The sequence below is a fragment of the Pelobates fuscus genome, chromosome 4 (genome assembly GCF_036172605.1).
Source record: "Pelobates fuscus isolate aPelFus1 chromosome 4, aPelFus1.pri, whole genome shotgun sequence".
In the NCBI taxonomy this organism is placed as follows: Eukaryota; Metazoa; Chordata; class Amphibia; order Anura; family Pelobatidae; genus Pelobates; species Pelobates fuscus.
The window spans coordinates 221878755-221899702 of record NC_086320.1 but is presented as its reverse complement, the minus strand read 5'-3'; the positions used below and the strand labels follow the sequence as shown (position 1 = coordinate 221899702).

The 20948-nt window shown below is 39.5% G+C and overlaps 1 protein-coding gene across 2 annotated transcripts in view; it reads left to right on the top strand.

Moving 5' to 3' along the window:
- Positions 1 to 20948, top strand: part of AHRR (aryl hydrocarbon receptor repressor) — a 386440-nt gene that overhangs the window by 43572 nt on the left and 321920 nt on the right. Inside the window, exon 3 of one of the 2 annotated variants that reach the window (XM_063451896.1) lies at positions 13822 to 14000. In XM_063451896.1, the coding sequence (XP_063307966.1) occupies positions 13822 to 14000 (179 nt within the window). Of the gene's footprint in view, positions 1 to 13818; positions 14001 to 20948 lie in introns of both variants that reach the window. The other variant, XM_063451895.1, reaches the window with a different exon arrangement.

Below are 20948 nucleotides of genomic sequence, written 5' to 3'. Positions count from 1 at the left end.
TCATAATGAAATGATTTCTCAATGCTTTCCTATGGATGATCTGCACGCTGGATGCGAATTTCGCATCCAGCGTCGCAGAAGTGCCTCTAGCGGCTTTCTGGAAGACAGCCACTAGAGGCTGGATTAACCCTGCAATGTAAACATAGCAGTTTCTCTGAAACTGTTATGTTTACACGTGAAGGGTTAAAATCTGGGGGAGCTGGCACCCAGACCACTTCATTGAGCTGAAGTGGTCTGGGTGACTATAGTGTCCCTTTAAGTAAGTGTGCTGGATTAAATAGGCTTTTTAGGTGCCTACCCTAGCATATTTCCATGTATTTTCAAGTGAAGATATTTTAATTCAGTGTTTGCCTTAAGTCACTGTTTATTCACATTGTGACCACATTTTGCAGCAGATTGTCTGACAGACAGAAACTCTACTAAAATGACAGACATGTTTAATGAAACATTTTTTTTGCAAAAAAAAATAAAAGTTGCAACCAGTATGAATAGCTTATTTTTACTTTTATTTATTTGATATGACGAGAATTTTTAATCAGTGCACTTCATTTTCTACCCACTTTGTGGTTATGATTCAATGGTTTTGCTGCTAAGCAGAAGGTGTTCGCGTAATCTGGTTAAATTACTATTTTAATCATAAACTGCTCATAAAGAGAACTATGGTGGCATTTGCATGTACACACGTACTTTGATTTAATTCCTGTGATGTCAAGTGCACTAGAAACACATCACAGCAGGCAAAGTAGTTAAACACTTGTCCTGCTATGGAAACATTCTTGTATTCTTTGCATAGACACTTCTTTCATCTCTGACATAATAATAACTATTTTCCTAACCCCTGGTTTTTAAGAGGTTAAATGTAAAAAATAAATATACCATACAACCAAAGTGATAAAGTGCCCGCCCCACACTTGTATCTTTTTATAACTTTAATTTCAAAAACATCATTAACAGTTTATATAAAGGGGAACTGTAACTTCTCTGAATGAGACATTTTCTCTTTCTATGGAAACACTATTGAAGGGCGTAGTGCAACAAAAATAAGCATAAAACACTTACTAGAATGTAAAAAACAAATTGAAAAAAACCCTATGCCTTCATAACAGTTGCATATCTAGGGTATCTCTTCCCTTCGTGCTCCAGTCATGCTCAGCTGCAGAGAAACACTACATGAGTGGGGATTCTTCAGTCTTGACGTATCCATGGACTTCCATGTACGGCACTGTGATGGTTAGATGAATTTACATGGTTGCACTGTAAATGTGCTAGGACAGCCATTCATACAATGTCAATTAAAAAAAGATAGAGAAATATTTTTTTTTTTTAAAAAGCACAATCAAAAGTCGGGCCCCACGTGTATCAGCGGAACTGCCGCCGGTGCATCTGCACCGGGCCCCACATGCTGATGGGCCCTATTATCTTCAGGGGCCCGGTCAGCGCTGTAATAGCGCGACCGGGCCCCTTTAAAAAAAAATGCAGCCGGAAGCAAGTGCTGCTGGGAGGAAGTGACGTCCGGTCACTTCCTCCCAGTTTACTCCGCGCGGGAAGGAGGAAAGAAAGGCCGCGATGAGTGGCAGCCGACTCACATCAACCCCAGCCATCCTCCTGTGACGAAATGGTAAGGAAGAGAGGAGGGTGGCTGAAAATGAGGTGTATGTGTATGCCAGTGTGTGTGTATATGCCAGTGTGTGTATATCAGTGTGTATGTATGCCAGTGTATGTGTGTGTGTATGCCAGTGTGTGTGTGTGCCAGTGTGTGTGTATGCCAGTGTGTATGTATGCCAGTGTATGTGTATGTGTGTGTGTGTGCCAGTGTGTGTATGTGTGTGTATGCCAGTGTGTGTGTATGTGTGTGTGTGTGTGTGTGTGTATGTATGCCAGTGTGTGTGTGTATGCCAGTGTGTATGCATGTGTGTATGTCTGTTTCAGTATTTGTATCTGTTAGAGTGTGTGTGTATTCCTGTGGGCGGGATTTGGAGGCAGGCCCTGTGGGCGGGCTTGAAGGGGGGCCCAGACCTTGAGCTGTGTTAGGGGCCCCAAAATTTCTGATGGCGGCCCTGACTACATCCACCACAAATTGAAACACTCTGCATTCACTATACACAGACACTGCATCTAATACACACACTACATCCACTACAGACACTGCATCCACTTAAACACATTTCATCTAGTACATACAAACACTACATCCACGACACACACACACTGCATCACTGTACACACACTACATCCACTACTCAAGCACTCTCTGCATCCGCTACACACTAACACATTCTCTGCATTCACTACACATTAACACACTGCATTCACTACACTAACACACACTCTGCATCCTGTATTCACAGTACACACACTACATCCAGGGCCGCCATCAGGGCATGACAACCGTGACAATTGTCACGGGCCCCACGTGTATCAGCGGAACTGCCGCCGGTGCATCTGCACCGGGCCCCACACGCTGATGGGGCCCATCAGGTGGCCCAAGCATTTAGGGCCACCTGATGGGCCCTATTATCTTCAGGGGCCTGGTCAGCGCTATAATAGCGCGACCGGGCCCCTTTAAAAAAAAAAATGCAGCCGGAAGCAAGTGCTGCTGGGAGGAAGTGACGTCCGGTCACTTCCTCCCAGTTTACTCCGAGCGGGAAGGAGGAGAGAGAGGCCGCGAGGAGAGGCAGCCGACTCACATCATCCCCAGCCATCCTCCTGTGACGAAATGGTAAGGAAGAGAGGAGGGTGGCTGAAAATGAGGTGTATGTGTGTATGCCAGTGTGTGTGTGTATGCCAGTGTATGTGTATATCAGTGTGTATGTATGCCAGTGTATGTGTATGTGTGTGTGTATGCCAGTGTATGTGTATATCAGTGTGTATGTATGCCAGTGTGTGTATACCTGTGTGTATGTATGCCAGTGTGTGTGTATGTATGCCAGTGTATGTGTATGTGTGTGTTTATGCCAGTGTATGTGTATATCAGTGTGTATGTATGCCAGTGTATGTGTATGTGTATGCCAGTGTATGTGTATGCCAGTGTGTGTATACCAGTGTGTATGTATGCCAGTGTATGTGTATGTGTGTGTGTGTATGCCAGTGTGTGTGTATGTACCCTCCAAAACTTAGTATATCTTTTGACTACATTTGAATGTCAGTGAAATTTCAACATAGTCAATGTATTTCCCAAAGATTTTATGTTTATGAAATACTCATTTTGGAGGTGATGGGAGTGCTGCTTTAACTCATGAGGAGAATTAATTATTTTTGTATTGCTGCTGCATACTTTGGAACATTAATTTCCATAGCTTCATAAACGTGATGTCAGAGAGGTAAGCTAAATCAGTTTTTTGCAACCTTTAAGAGCATTCATTGTCTGAATTCGTCAGCTGATTCGCTCAGACCACAAACGCTCAGAAAACAAATTGATATAGCTAAAGTGGAATTAGGATTTCCATTTTAGCTGTATTGGAATGCTCCTGGGGATACTTGTTAACCCCTTAAGGACCAAACTTCTGGAATAAAATGGAATCATGACATGTCACACATGTCATGTGTCATTAAGGGGTTAAACTGTTCACAAATTATTTGACTGTTTACCGAAGGAAGTTGGGCTGCAGTGGTATGGTGCTTAGAGTGCCCTATTATGGGCAGAATGATTAAAGGGAATGAGGCTGTAATATTGGCTTGATGAGCTCTGTCACTTATTTTTGAAAGCCTTGACTTCTGATTTTATTCACTAAACACTTGACATCAGAGTGAAAACAAGCTTTAAATAACATTTGCTTTTCCCATGGAAACTGCACAGAAAAAAAATAATAATCTAAAGGTAATGTTTTGAGGGTATTTATCACCAGTATTTAACTTCATATTAACATTTAAACATTGCTGTAGGTAATGCAATGTGACGTGTTTCAAAGCTCTGTTCTTGGAACCAAGTCATGTTAAAGGAACACTATAGTCAACTAAATTACTTTAGCTAAATAAAGCAGTTTTAGTGTATAGATCATTCCCCTGCAATTTCACTGCTCAATTCACTGTCATTTAGGAGTTAAATCACTTTGTTTCTGTTTATGCAGCCCTAGCCACACCTCCCCTGGCTATGATTGACAGAGCCTGCATGAAAAAAAAAAACTGGTTTCACTTTCAAACAGATGTAATTTACCTTAAATAATTGCATCTCAATCTCTAAATTGAACTTCTATCACATACAGGATGCTCTTGCAGGGTCTAGCAAGCTATTAACATAGCAGGGGATAAGAAAATCTTAATTAAACAGAACTTGCAATAAAGAAAGCCTTAATATGGCTCTCTTTACAGGAAGTGTTTATGGAAGGCTGTGCAAGTCACATGCAGGGAGGTGTGACTAGGGATCATAAACAAAGGGATTTAACTCCTAAATGGCAGAGGATTGAGCAGTGAGGCTGCAGGGGCATGTTCTATACACCAAAACTGCTTCATTAAACTACTAAAGTTGTTCAGGTGACTATAGTGTCCCTTTAATGACTGAGCTTGTGATGCCTATCTCTACAGTTTGTCTAAATACATCTTTATCTATAGTAATTTCACTTTGCTGTGCCAAATAGTGGGAGGCAGTGAAATCTCTTATTAGTGAACAATGTTGGGAATGTCGTACATAACTAATCTCTAGCTTTCAGAAACTGGACTGTCAACTTAAATGTGGCATGAATATAGTTGTATTACACCTTGGCCATTTGCTTATATCAAATAAATTAGATACAACTGAGTTTCTTAACTGTCTGGGCAATAACTAGTATGATCTATTCTATTTCCTATCACTTGTGTTTTTTTTTGTGTTTTTTTTTTTATTCTTTATTTTTGTTGTGCATAATATAACAAAAAAGCTTGTGCTGCCACAACAGCAGGAGCAAGCACAATAAGATCAACAGAGTAAGACAAAAGCATGGCATTAAAATAACAGCACAATTTTTTTTTTTGCTCCTGTTCTAAACAGTCATTATCCCCAGCAAGGAGAGTTTAAGTAGGATCTGCTTTATGGTGTATCTTGTCAAAGCAGTGGCTAAATATCATACATGGTGAGAAGCTGAACGGATATCCAGTAAACAGAAGATTCAATAGGCAGTCACTCTATGCCTTTTGGAGTTTAATCAGGAAAGTATAAAATCCACCATTCCCATCAGAAAGTCTTTAGTCCTTCCAATTTACAATTCAGTGAATGCACTTCCAGCCTCAGAATATCTCTTTATCAGAAGATTTAAAGTTAGTAATGACTTTTTTCATATATAATGGTGGCACCAATAGCACACATTTGCTCTATGGTAGCCCAGGGATGACATCTTTGGATCAATGTGAAGGGATACTAAACTTGAATATTGCCATACTTACTAATGCCATGCAAGCATTGATCGAACTATCCCTTCAGCATCTGGACAAAGTCTTATAAACTATGCTCCCATGCTGCACTAGCCTCCCAGGCAGATGCAGGGTAAGGTCCCTGAGGGCCGAGACCCACTTGTGGACCATGCGCCGTAGCAGCCAACCTGAAGTTCATCTTTGTCGGGCCAGGATGGGAGCCAACATTGCATGATAGATCCTGGATAGTAAGCTCTGGGGTAGGTGGCTCTTCCAATTAGCAGGCTGGCACAGGGTTCAGCTTGTCCCAGATAACTACAAAGACCCTGTGGAGTTTGGAGGGAAAGTCAGCTTCCTCCCTGTTGTCAGCTAGGTACGCAGCACACGCCATTTTAGATGTGTCCATTTCAGCTGTGTTACTACAGGAACATGAAGTTTTGAAGTAGCAGTGGGCCCCCAAATGTGAGAACCGGGATCACCCCTACCAGCCCAAAAAGCACCAAGCATCAGTTGTAATAATTGGGCAGGATAACAGGGCGGCTGTCCACCCCACTCACTGCCTGTGTAGGCCTCAGCCACAGAGATTAAGAATCTCCCTCCCAGACACAGAGGCGATATTCAAGCTCTGACTGGGAACCAGCACCTCTTTCCACAGTGAACCACAGTTTCTAGGTCTCTGGTAGGTAAATCATCTGCTTCCGTGAGTTTAATAGCCGAAACACTGCATGAGCTGCTTTTTCATGCAACCATACAGCATGGCGGTCAGACTGCACCCCCATGTTGATTGTTTAGACATTTGTTGGTAGTCATTTTCATAAAACTTTTTTATCATCTTCCACAAAGATAAGATGGTCTCTGCTAAATCAAAGTGCATTAACCTCTCGTTGATAAACTTGTTGCTACCATAACTACTCACAGTTGAGTACTTACTCATCTTTACAACATTCACCTTATCCACTATACTCTTTGTAGGAGAGGATTAATTTGCCCTGCTGAGACACATAGAGCACGCACGTCACACCTACCACATGCATCGCTTAAAACCCATCCAACTTATTAACCTGATCAATCTAGCATAAAGATGTTGCCACTAGGGCTGCAGATCTGTGTAAAAATACTGTAGATGATAATCATTTTGGGGGTCTGGAATGGATTACTCAAATTTACATTAATTCTCAAACAATTTGGAACATGAACAGTCTTCTGGAACGGATTAAGTTTGAGTTCCGAGGTTCCACTTTATCTGTCTCGTACATCTCAGGCTTTCAGGGGAGAGGGCTATCTCATAGACGTCCTGTCTCTACCCTCAGGTGGTAAGCCCATTTTATCTGTTAAGACACTCAAATAATTACTCACCTCCTCTAGGGTTCTGCATTGCTTCTTATACTATCAGCAGAAGAGGGAAAATGTACGTACATTTTAATGCTACCATGGATCATGAAACAGTAAAAGAAAATTGCAGTATTAAAGGGACGCTATAGGCATCCGGACACTTCAATGAGTTGCAGTGTCCTTATTTCCTTAACTCTGTAATGTAGAACATTGCAGTTTTATAGAAACTGCATTGTTTACATTGCAGGATTAAAACCGCCTTTAGCGGCAGTCACTAGAGGCGCTTCCTGCTGACACTAGAGGCGCTTCCTGGAATTTCACGGAACTTTACTCAGGAGTTTGACTCCGTGAAATGACGCCGGCCATCCTCACGCTGTGCATGAGGACATCCAGTGTCAAGCAAAACCTCTTGGGAAACCATTTCATGGACTGGGGGTGCTGCGGTGGCAGTGGGACACTATAGTGTTAGGAATACATTTTTGCATTCCTTACACTAAAGTGATGCCTTTTCCCATGTTTGTCACATTACAACATGAAATAAATATTGAAACTATTTTATAAAGTTAGTAACAAATCAACTTTTATTGAGTTTCTTAATAAAATAAACGTTCGAAGCGTTTGAAACATGAACTTTAAATTGCAGAAACTCTTTCCCATGGTTTGGAGTGGATTTGGTGGACTGTAAATATTTTAATTGACAGTCTTTAATAGTCTAGCAGTTGGTAAATAATTGTGTTTGAAAAAACTTTGTAGTCATTGTTACATGTGGTATAGAACGATTTATAATATACTCTTTAGACTTTCAAATACAAAGTTATAACGAATGTTAAAATTGCTCAACTATAATCTGTTCTCATATGAAAGAGGAAATCTTGTAACAATTACTGACCTATACATAAACATTTCCATATATTTCAAATATGTGAACTTGTGGATGCTGTTTTCCAGCTGGATGTGAAAAGAAATATTCAGCTTAAACCTTCATGCGCTCTAGAAGATCGAGAAAAACCTTCTGTTCAAAATGGCAGGTGTTCTCTAGGCCACTGACAAACTGTACACGAAATGTCAAAAGTTCTGTTTCTTGGAAATTATGGAAACCATTGAACATGTGCTTCTTGCATTATATACTTTGAGCTTTTACTTAGTATTGTTTATAATTTGGAGACATGAAGTTATGGAAGAGCAACTTTTTCCTTACTTTTTCCTTCCTCACCATTTAAACTTACTTTGTGACCAAAGGAACATAAAATACTCGCTGAAGTATTCTGAAGTATTCTCCCTTTAGTTTCACGGAAGACCAGAGGAGTAGATAAGGCGAGCACCTGGAAAAAGGCTGGTTATATTTACATCCCGTTTTAATGATTGCTGATACATCCATCACAGATTTATATACACTTAAAGTGTTACTCCAACATCCATGACCACTTCTTCTATTTGAAGTGATCATGGAGGAAGGAATATGGATGTACAGTGTTTCTGATTGAAACATCGCACAACCAGAGTTATTTGCACTTGTACTGGGGACTAGTTACAAACCCGGCACGTGTGACTTTGTTCTGGGAAGCCAAATGTCAATTCTGTGCATATTTTATGTGTGTCGTCAGCATGCACTGCACGCTGGCAAGAGATGTAATCTGCTTCTCATAATAAGCTTGGGACCCTGGTCTCTCCTCCCTGCCTATACCATGCACTATCCCAGAGTTCCCTATTTCCCACCCCACTCCTCCTTTTGCTCACTCAGAGTGTGTGCATGTGCTCTGATACAGCTAAATGGTTCAAACAAGGGGCTCTCTTTAAGAAGTTTTTGATTGGCCACGCAATGGCAGGAGTGACAGAATTAAGGGTGTAAAGATGCATCAGGAGCTTTGCCCGGTGCTGTATTGCATGTAATTAAAAACTTATTTTATTCAATTTTTGTAGCATTTGGAAGGGAGGATCTAAAGAATAATGCCCAAAAGGGCAGTATTTGGTTTGTTTATTTTTTTAAATTATAAGGGTTTGACTAAATATTAAGGCTGTATTATGAATGTGCTTTCCTACCTACACTTCTTAAAGGGGTTATTTAAAAGATTAACTAGGCATAATTGTGCATTTTCATTATACGTGAAGAAGTTGATGACCTATTGTTATATATCAATGCAATTTAGCAAATCGATGAGAGAAATAATTTTACTAATCTGGACAATATTTTACATTATAAGGTTTATGGCAATTTAACAGTAAATTGATGTGAGTTGTGTTATTGTTTATGAGATGTGATATATTTGCATAACATATACAACAAACCCCAGGAGATCATGAAATAGGGAATTTGGTGCAGCAAATAAGGGATTATTCAGTGTTAAATGCTTTAGGCTTTCTCTGCCACTTTTAACATCAAGGAAATGTAAAAGTATTTGACAGCGTTTGGCCTCAGGCCCTCAGCAATATATTTTGTATGTTTACATTTAGAAAATATGCTCTGAATGACCCTGTATATTAATTCTGCCTTACCTCCCCATTCCAAATTACTTTTTTTTTTTGCTGATTATTGTACCCCAACTGCTCCCTTTCTGTGTCTTCCAAGTACAATTGTAGAAACTCTTGTTCTGCCCATAGTCATCTGTGTGGGAATCTACGGGATAGCACAATGAAAAGTCCAAAAGAAAAAAAATCCTGATTTGCTTGTCACTTCTTTGAGTAATTTATTTTTTATTACTGTTGGTTATATTTTATATATTGTTCTAATGCCTTTATCTGTAGAATTTAATTTTAAAGGAGCACTCCCGCACGGTGCATTGTAACGTTTAAGGTGCCAGGAGTGCTCTAAAGCCTTCACTATTGTAAGGAATGAAACTGTTTGAGGATGGTTTGACTACTTACCTTGGGTTCACTGGGTGCCACCCTCTGCTCCCAATCCCCACTACTTCCTATGGAGACCTGTAAGCTCACTATCTGAGCTAATCTTGGTGATAAACGTCTTGGCTCACCGGCTGAGAACAGACATTGACACTCTCCATCAATAAGCTATACCTGCATTAAAGGGTCTAGCTCAGGAGAGATAACAGAATCTTCTGCTTAGGAGATTCCAGCTCCGCATAGGAAGTAGTGGAAGTGGGGAGCGGCACTTGATGGACAACATGTAAGAAGTCATACAAAAATCACTTCATCCCTTAATGAAGTTAAGGGAGTTAAATGGTTTTGTTTGAAAGAACGCTGTAGGCACCTAAGACAACTTTATCTTATTGAAGTGGTCTGAGTGCAGTGTCCCTGTTCCCTTTAGTCCTGCAATTTAAATCACTCCAGTTTGTGAGAGACTGCACTGATTACTTTGCAGGACTAAGACTGCCTCCAGTGGCTGTCTATCAGAAAGCCACTGGAGGTAATTCCTGGATTCTAATCCATTTTGAGTCCCTTAAACAACACTGGACACCCTCAAGTTCTGCAGACATTCAGCATCAGTTAGAACCCTTATAGGAAAGCATTGAGGCATTGCTTTTCTATAAGGAGGGCCTAATGCACTTGTGGTGCTCACCACACATGTGTATTAAGTGCCCCCTAATGGATGACGTCTGAGGAAGCGAAGTGCAGAGTGACATTGGTGGTGGAATCAGGTGTGTGACTAAAGGGATTTAACTGTTTCTGTGCCGGCGGGTGGGGGGTTCAAGGGAGTGGGCAATGTATTCTTAACACTATAGAATCTCTTAAGTATGGGGATATGGGTGGGTGCTCAATCCTTCTCTGTAATAAGCATTGGATTCAGTGCTTCTCACTGAAATCATTTAATTGGATAAAAGTCATCTTGATGACTAAAGTGAGGGAAGACCAGGCTGCAGACAAGTCAAACAACAATATACAGGTAGCACCAAGAAAAATACTCCAAACATAATAGTATATAATAATAAGAACAATAAGAGCAATAAAAACCCACAGGATATAAAGATTCCACAATAAAACTTGAAAGAATAAAAAATACCAAATGGTACGGCACAGTCTCAAAGGTGGCAAAAGACCTTCTAGTACTGGTATGGGACTTTCTTGGTAGCTTCGCTTAATAGCAGAATCTGAAAAGAAAGAAAAAAACAGAGGCAAGCATATAGTGCAATATGGTAGTACGTGGTAGGACAAACGACACTTAGATCAGATGTCAACTCACATATGGTAGAGATATAACCAGCTCTAGGTAAAAAAGCATTCAGTGGTATACAATCCCCACTTGCAAGATATCCCTTTGGTTTTGGTACACAGTAGAATGATGGTAAATCACAACTGGATAACGATGAGGGAGATCATATGGAATGACAAAAAAGCAGCCGATAGTGCTCTCGTTATAGATAGGTAAGTATCAATAAGGTAATTAAAAATATACTTGCAATAGAGTGAGCAGACGACTGCTCTATATATCAAGCCTGGGTGGTATAATCCCCAACCACAGATTTCTTTGGTTGGTTGTCCACAGTAGGTGATGGGTCCAGATGTAAGGTAAAAGTATAAAAATAAATAATAAGTTCTAAAAATATATGGCTTAAAGGCAGGTAGGGATGTAGCCAAAATACTTTATTTTAACAACAGCGTAAAAACCACAATGCTTTTTTTCTCCTTAGGGCTTTCTCAAGTGGTAAATGTAATAGGGCTTTAAAAGTTTATAATGAAAAAGAGCAGGACCCCTGTATTCTAATATATGAAATAAATACATCTAATTAGAAAGATTACCTATAGTGTTTATTGAGTTTATTGATTGAGAATAAAAAATATTCAGTTTGGAAGTTGAACATAAATGCAGTAAAAAGCAAACCATGATATTTAAATACAAGCTGCCTCAGAAATGTATTGTACATAGAGTTTATAAAATTATGTCTGCATTTTTTGGGGCTTTGCATAACTGCAGGAATAAACATGGTTTTAAAAAAAATATAAAAAAATTCAGTTGCAATAATTGCATTTAAGTTAATTTAATTGAATTACAATTTGTAAATGGGAAAACAAACAAACATTTGATGACTTTACTAAACTGCTATAAAATGACAGAAATATTTCCATATACGATACTTATTAGAATGTTAGGATGTTTTTCTTTTCAATATTGGCAGAACTAATATTTTACTTGTACTTTAGTTTGTAGCTCATTCTACTTTTTTCAGGCAATTTGCAAGACTTACTTTTAAATAAGCAACTCAACATCAAAGAGTTAACACAGACTGTGTTATGGCATTATGCAAGGGCAAACGTGTAAGTGTCTGCCATCCTGAAATGTAGACATTTAATAGTGAAGGATTTATCTTCCTAGCTTGTCTGGATTCTTACTAGCAACAGGTGCACCACGATGTAAATGTTCACTCTAGTTTAAGATATCTTTACTGCTGTATTTAGACTTACTGCAGTGAAAACACAAATATCATTAAAGGGATTCTCCAGTGCCGGGAAAACATATCAGTTTTCCTGGCACTACAGAATCCTGCAGTGCCCCTCTCCCTCCCACCCCCCCATCCGATGTTGCTGAAGGGGTTAAAACCCCTTCAGTGACTTACCTGAATCCAGCGCCGATGTACCCCGGCGCTGGGTCAGGTTCTGCCCACGCTACTACCCCTGCCGACGTCAGCCGATGGGGTAGACCTAATGCGCATGCGCGGATTAGACCTCCCCATCGGAAAGCATTATTCAATGCTTTCCTATGGGGATTCCGGCGACGCTGGAGGTCCTCATGCATAGCGCGAGGACATCCAGTGTCGTTTAAAGAACCCCAGAAGTCACTCTAGTGGCTGTCTGATAGACAGCCACTAGAGGAGGACTTAACCCTGCAAGGTAATTATTGCAGTTTATAGAAACTGCAATAATTACACTTGCAAGGTTAAGAGTGATGGGAGTTGGCACCCAGACCACTCCAATGGTTTTTATTATTGTAATTATTTGAGCTTATGGAACAATAAACCTAAATCTCTGAAAGTGGCACTGTGCACTTTGAAAGTGCTGTGATGGGCTTTCAGTTCTTACATGCAAACAACATTCCCAAGTTATGCCTTCCATTAGTCTTATCACAGTTGGATAACTCCGGATCTTGAAGGAAAGACTGGCAAGGGTTCGAACGGAATCCCACAGCATGTATTGTATCAGAACAGGATATAAAACTGTGATTACTTTACAGTCGTGCAAATAGAAATATTCTCTCATATAGGTCTCATTTACTATTTTTGTTAAGCTTTCCAAATGATTTAATATGTTTGGATAAACGTGTAAAATATATATTTTTTCAAAATATAAAAAAAGCATGTTAATTAAAGGACTTCAGGACTTTCCAAATGATTTAATATTTTTGGATAAACTTGTAAAATATTTTTTTCTTCAAAATATAAAAAAAAGCATGTTAAATTAAAGGACTTCAGGACGCAAGTGAATTCCATTTTAAAAGTGTCATCTGAAATATACAATTTTCCATTCACATGCAATGTACATGCATTGGAGACTATTTCCTTCTTGACCCAATCATAAACAGGGCATTTTGGATATTCAAGTATGCCTATTTCCTAGGACAGGGGTGCCCAAAATGTAGAGCTCCAGATGTTGTAAAACTACAACCCCCACAATGCATTACAGGCCTTTAGAATGCTTTAGAGTGGCAAAGCTTTTAATCTTGCAAATACAGAGGCTAGAAATACAGCAAAAATAATTTTTTCATACAAAAACATTTTGCATTTCTCTAAAATCTATGATATATGTTCATTTTCTTTTTTAATATATAACAACTTTAAACATATATTCATATGTTTTATGCAATGTAAGGGTCATTCAATAAACATAGACTTGTAATGAACTGAAAACTATTACATTTAGGTAAAAATATGTGATTTAGAAACGCTCTCTAACTTGGCTTTAGTTACAGCTTGGCAATTTCAGAATTCATTTTGCAGTTGGTCTTCAGTTTACAGAGTTGTAACACGGTTATTCACTAAAGTGAAAATTGAAAGTGAATTCAAAGTGGATTTCAAATTTTAGGCACAAGTGGCTGAATTGGAAGCATAACTGGTTTAAACAATGTTTCCAATCCAGCTACTTTGGCGTAAAACTAGAAATTCACTTTACATTTTCACTTTGGTAAATAAATATAATGAATACACTCCAGAGTCTCTATACAAGGAGCTTTCCAAGCTAAAAATGTTAATTAAGCAAATGTTTTTGTCTATTTTTCAGAAGGCCATCAGCCGGGAGTGAAAAGTCTAATCCTTCCAAAAGACACAGAGATCGATTAAATGCGGAGCTAGACCGACTTGCTAGTCTGTTGCCTTTTCCACCTGAAATTATCACCAAGCTGGATAAACTGTCTATCCTGAGGCTTAGTGTGAGCTATCTAAGGGTAAAGAGTTTCTTCCAAGGTAGGCTCCTTTTCATATTCCAACTATAATAATTGACAGATCCCAGTGCTCTACAAGAACAATTAAAATGAAGATAGATACAATATGACCAAAGCAGCTTAAATAAATGTATTTGCTAAATCTAATGACCATCTCAAAACATCATCGGTTTGCATTAACACATACAGATATATAACACATACATGATCTTTAATACAGACATATGTGATGACAAAGACACATGCATTCCAAATATACATATTAACACATGTATTACACACAAACAAAAGCTTTAAGAGACACATGTATCATAGCAGACACATTGCAAACATATATATTAACACATACATTCCACACACAAGCTTAATGGACACACTACCTGCATGCGAATGAATACATATATTACACACACAATAATAAGATATATAATAATGGTACACACTACACACATACATTACACAAACAAACACAAGCTTTAACTCAAATACAAGTAGTAGTACAAACGTTACTCACACATACAAACACTTAAAATGACATAGGCAAACCTCGGCTTTAACACAAATGTATAAAAGCACACATTACTAACAAATTACAAATACATAAACATACGCTTGAACTGACACTACGCACATACCTATTAATAAATACAATATGCTAACACAAACAAATGCTTTAACATGCACATATATTATATATAATAGTACACACATACCAATCATATAATTACACAGATTACTTGCATATTTGCTCTACATTACATGACATGTTTGTGTAATAAATATATATGGGGGGGGGGGGGGGGGAGGATGCACAGCTTGGACTGATCCAAGGGGAGCACACCGCCATTCATTTTCACAATTGAAGTTGAAGTTGACAGTGTGTTGACTTGTGCAGGTGCACATAATATCGCTGAAATGTTTTTAACATTTGGAGTTGCTCATCATCCTCTGTATCCATAAATTCACATTATTGCAAGCAAAAGAAAGAAAATTAGTTATAAAACTGAATTGTAGTATAGAGAGGATGAGAGTTGTCAACAGATTACTCCCAAGAGGACGTTTGATTGAAAACGGTAACAAAAGCTCAACAATAATAGAAAAGAAAATTATTAGCTTGATTATTAGAAGAACAGTAATGTTTAAATCACGGATGGCATATTGTCAAGTATGAAAATTTAATTTATTGTCATTAGATCACTTAAACCTTCTTAACAAAACCTAGAACTGGTGGCCGCATGCCCAGACAAACTAAACAGCTGTGTTAAAGTTGGCCTCCAACTTCCATGATTCCATAACTCACATCTGGCTGTACAACTGCGTAATGAAACTTTTAGAGACATCATTGTCTAAGAGGAAACAAAATAGTGACTCACTTAGCCTTCTAATTTGCATAGCTCATCTGCTCCATCAAAGTGCTACAAAGCATTTACACACAACCCAAAATGGAACCGATATAGAGCATTATTTATTAAACTGTAATGTAAAATAGCTTTTATTTGATATCTTTTTTTTCTTATATGGCAATAACAATTATACACATATACGTATGATAGAATTTCATAATAATACACCGCGTCCTTTTAACTTAACAAGACTTTCTGGTCTGCTTTGCACGTATTTGAGGTACATGGAGCATCAACGCTTTCCTTAAAGATTGACTAAAGCACATTGTACACTTTGCTTATGTCACTTGTGTTCTCCATCCGGTAAATCATTAGGAATGTAGATTGAGTTCTTATGCCACTATTAAAGAAGTGAAACTGCAGAGGGTAATGCCAAGCCACAAGAACATAAATCAAAGTGCTGAAATTTTGTCTTGAGTAGATTATCACTGGGTAAAATGCCATATTCAGACTAATCGCATTTCAGTCTACTAGGCTATGAGAGGCACATTTTTGTTTAGTTCTGCTTCATTCAAACAACCAAACAGAAAATTTCAGAAAATGCAATTACTAAACCTTACTTGTATAAATAAAAAAGAAGTCTATTTGAACCATAAACCTTGAAGATTAAGTGTTATTATCTGGTATTTTTTTTCATGACGCAGTTTTGGCTTAAAAGAATGTAGAGAAACCACCAATCCTTTTGAGTTGTGTAATTCCATACTCTGCACACATACAGTAGCGAACTGTTTTGCTGTCAGTTTTCCCCAAACATATTTGGTGAAAAGACATAAAATGGTAGCAATATGGATAATCTGAACAGGAGAATAGCATTTCACTGGTAGCTTTTCATTTTAAATGTCTGATTGCCTATAGTTTCATTAAAGGACCACTCTAGGCACCCAGACCACTTCAGCTTAATGAAGTGGTCTGGGTGCCAGGTCCCTCTAGGATTAACCCTTTTTTTTTTATAAACATAGCAGTTTCAGAGAAACTGCTATGTTTATACTGAGGGTTAATCCAGCCTCCAAAACCTCTAGTGGCTGTCTCATTGACAGCTGCTAGAGGCGCTTGCGTGCTTCTCACTGTGAAAATCACAGTGAGAGCACGCAAGCGTCCATAGGAAAGCATTGTAAATGCTTTCCTATGCGACCGGCTGAATGCGAGCGCGGCTCCTGCCGCGCATACGCATTCAGCCGATGATGTCGCAAGGAAGAAGGAGAGGAGGAGGAAAGCTCCCCGCCCGGCGCTGGAGAAAGAGGTAAGTTTAACCGCTTCCTCCCCCCAGAGCCCGGCGGGAGTGAGTCCCTGAGGGTGGGGGCACCCTCAGGGCACTATAGTGCCAGGAAAACGAGTATGTTTTCCTGGCACTATAGTGGTCCTTTAAAAGAAATGTAGGCAACTCCATCTCACAGTGGTCATTAAGCTCTGCCTCCACCCCCCCCTTCTGTGACCTCATATCGAAACGGTCCTGTTCCAAAGGATTATTCATTCCTATGCAATCTTCTGTGTTCTTGCATTTTCTGGTACAGTTTGTAATCTAGATGTTGCCAATTTATATATATATATATTTTTGGTAAAAATGTGTATTCTCTTGATAGAATATTATATATATATATATTAATTTATAGTAGTTAGAATTTCTTGTTAAACTAAGGATGTAACAAACGATTTTTGCTGAATTCTTGTAGTTTTTCATTTTTTACAATTTTTGGTCACTGGAAGAGTAAAATGGACATAGTGAAATATGTCCACAACTACTCTTATCTTTGGCCTTTCTTCACTCGTGTTGGCATTAAGCTTTTTCACGACCGCCAATTTTCTGATATTTTGCTTATGGTCAGCCCTCCACTAATTAACTATCTAATGTACAAACTAACTGATTAACAATTTAATCCTGATTGCATAGTTGTTTTTGCATAATCACGACATTGATAGCCAATGCCTTTGTGGCAACAGCTAGCCATTAGAACATTGTACCCCTTTACCCATAATGGGAAATAGAGCAAGTATGCATTTTTAACAATTTTTGTTTGTTTAGCCGAAGACTAAATATCAGCAGTAACAATCATATTTATTTATTCACTACGCCCTGCCCCCCACCCTCCTATAAAAAGTAAAATCCTACCTTTATCCAGTCTACTGGTTCTAGCTCTACTCCTGGCCTGCCTCCTTGGCTGACATCATCACAAGTGATTATCTCAGCCAATCAAAATGCTTTCCCTTTGGAAAGTATTGGATTGTCTGAGATTGACTGAGATTATGTCAGCCAAGGTGGCGGGTCAGAGGCGGAGTCAAACATCACCCTGGCAAATCAGCATCTCCTTAAAGAGATCCATTGAAGTAGTGCATGGATCCTGTTATTGGAGGGAAAGAAGTTTCCTCCTGTGTCTGCTTCTTCAGCTTGCAGGAGATTCAACGGGGAAAGTCCTTGTAAGGACTAGAGCGAATTCCCCATTCGACTCCAGGAAGGAGCGGTTCCAGGGCCCCAGTCAAGCCACGGCGACCGAGGGCCAGAGTGCTAAGGTTTGTCCCCTGTTCCATCTAGGAAGCGGTACTTTGGCAGAGGTACCCAGCCGGGGTATAGGGAGCTTTGTTACAGTATATTAACATCACAGGGAGCGACCAAACAAGAAAGAAGACAATTATATATTATACAAAGTTAGGTTTTCTACAGTGTGTGTCTATTGGTCAATGAAAGGCTGTGTCAGTGAGTGATGTATAAGTGTATCAATTGCTCAAATATATCATGAGATAGCATTTGTGTATGTTAACATGACGATGTATTAAGTGATTTATAAGGGTATTATGCATTTATACATGTATACACAGGTATATTAATATACATGTGTTTATTATAACCATAATTTTATTTGTTTATATATATATATATATATATATATATATATATATAATATATACATACAATAATACATATTAATTAATAGACATGTATGTATGCAAAAAACACTCAGAAATCACATACAAAAATATAAAATGTAACAAGGGTTACTAAAGATGGTTATTCACTCAAGTTTGAATTGTAGAAAGTAAAAATCCAAATTGTATCATTTGGGCAAAAATAACCGATTTGGAAAAAATCTTTATCACTCCTGTAGTGACAGATTGACTATTTTAGTCTAGGTTTTGCAATCCAGATTTCCATTAACAGAAATTCTTAGTTTAGTGTAACCCTGCCAATCTCTTAGTGTTTCTTGCCCTGGTGTCATGCTCTGGCCTTGCGGTGTATCCTATGAAAAATATGCTTTTATTGACTCGACCACAAAAAAATGGTCTTGTCTCATTTAGATAGCTTGCTGTTCACACCATTGTGGGATAAATGTAAAAAGGGAAGAGTCAATATTGGAATGTACCTGGACTGGAGTTATCACTGGTTTCCATGGTGACTGCCTTACTTTTGGTACTCTAGATCACTGTTTAGTACAGAACGATTTGATAAATCTTACTCAGGTGTAAATGAAACTGAATGTGTCTCCAACTGATTAGGCAAACACATTGCTCTTTTTTTTTTTTGCCATACTGTAGGCTCACATTTAAAATAAACACTAGAAGGGTCCTGTATACATTGTCTATTGCCTTGATGGTATGTATATATGTATGTAAATGTAGAGCAGCCTCAGATGTTTAAGTTGCGTAAAGAAACACCTTGATGCCCTGGGGACAACTCCTGGAGCAGTTGGCCAAGAAAAGTATTTACGTATTTGATTGACATGATAGCATCAGGTAAAAACAGTACGTGAAAATGGTTGTCACATAACTAAACACAACATTGTTTTTAATATCTGTAAAATATATGATTAATATAATCTTGTAGCAGCTGCTTTACAAACATGGGCTATAGATAAAAAGATATGATAAGCCGTCAAGTAAAAGAAAACTGATACTGTGTAGTATGCCTATGGCAACAAAGCAAGGACATAATTGGAGAGAAATAGGTCTAGGAACTCAGCAACAAAGGTCAACACATTTTTCCTACTATTTTCCATGGGGGATTAAGCTGACCCTCGTGTATAAGTCATGTTTGAAATATAAAATGTGAGTGTATACTTTAATTTGTAGCTGCCACAAGCTACATCCCATTGAGTAGAGTAGGACGATTGTCCTGTTGGGTGCTCCTATTTACAGCACATATAATGCGCCTTTTTGGAGCTTAGATGAACTGGCGAGGGGAAATAAGTACCAGGAGCCTTAATCAGTGCCCTCTGTAGCCTGCCTCCTATGTTTGAAATGAGACCTGCAGGAGTACTGACCCAGCTCCTCCAATGCCTATGTGTGAGTCTGGATAGTAACTTATAAAGAGTCATTGCCTCCAATTAACATTAAAAAATATATTAAACCGGGGGGGCGTGGCCAGCGACTGAACCGAGCAGACGTCTCCATGCAGAGCTCCGCTTGGAAACATAGCCAAAACTAGCCAAAACACGAAGAAAATAATTGAGATTCCACCCGAAAAGTCTGCCACCCCCAAAACAGAGACAATGGGGAAGAAACATAAAAAGAACCAGGGCATGGCTATGCCTCGACAACCCGATATTAGACAATCCTTTGCACCCCCCACGAGACCCAAGATGGCGCCTGAGGCCTGCCACGCGTTAGAATCCTCGGCTGAGGAGGAGGACTTACCCTCACCCCGTTCGGAAGACCGATCCACTACACCGGACTCCGAAAATGACGAGACCCCAGCCACAAAGGGGGATATCAGGAGGCTGCTGGTTGAACTGCGGCAAATATGGAGAGAGGATCTACAAAAGGTCCAAACAGAGGTGGAAGTTGTGCGCCGTGCAGTCCAGGGCCTAGAAACCCGAGAAACCTCCAGGGACAAAAAGCTAAGTGCGGTGGAACAGACCCAAGGGGCACTTACAACACAGGTACAAGACCTGAGGCGCATAGTGACTACTATGGAGACAAGACACAGAATGAAAAACCTACGTCTCAGAGGAGTACCTGAATCAGTAACAGACACACAGCTCCTGACGTACGCCCAAGAACTCACGGCGACTATGGGCACAAAACCAGCACAAAATGGTACACTGGTCACCGCAGCATTTAGGGTGCGCAAATCTGCAGCAGCACCCAGAGATGCACCGAGAGACATTATCATAGTCACACGAGACATTTCCGCAAGAGCCGCCATACTAACCAGATCGAGAGAGCTGGGAGCGGTGCCTCATGCGGGACATAAAGTGGCAGTGTTCCCGGACACACCGTTCTCCGCCTTAATGGAAAAAAGAAAGCTGGCACCCATAGCCCGGAGATTGAGAGACGCCGACATTAAGTACAGATGGGGCATGGATGGGTCCCTCACTACTATCACTAACGGTGAGAGCAACACACTTACCTTGCAGGGGGATCCCGACAGCTTCCTGCAGCTCATCGGCATGGGGAAACCGCAGCAACCAGAGACCCCACTGCCCACAGATACGAGTGCAGAAAAGGTGAACTCTACCTGCAACAAACGTAGCCTACAAAGGACACCAGGCTCCACTATTAAGAGACTAACCCTGGCACCCAGAAGTGAAGAGCAGTACTTCATAAATAGAGCGAGGCACATAGACGGCATGCCTGAA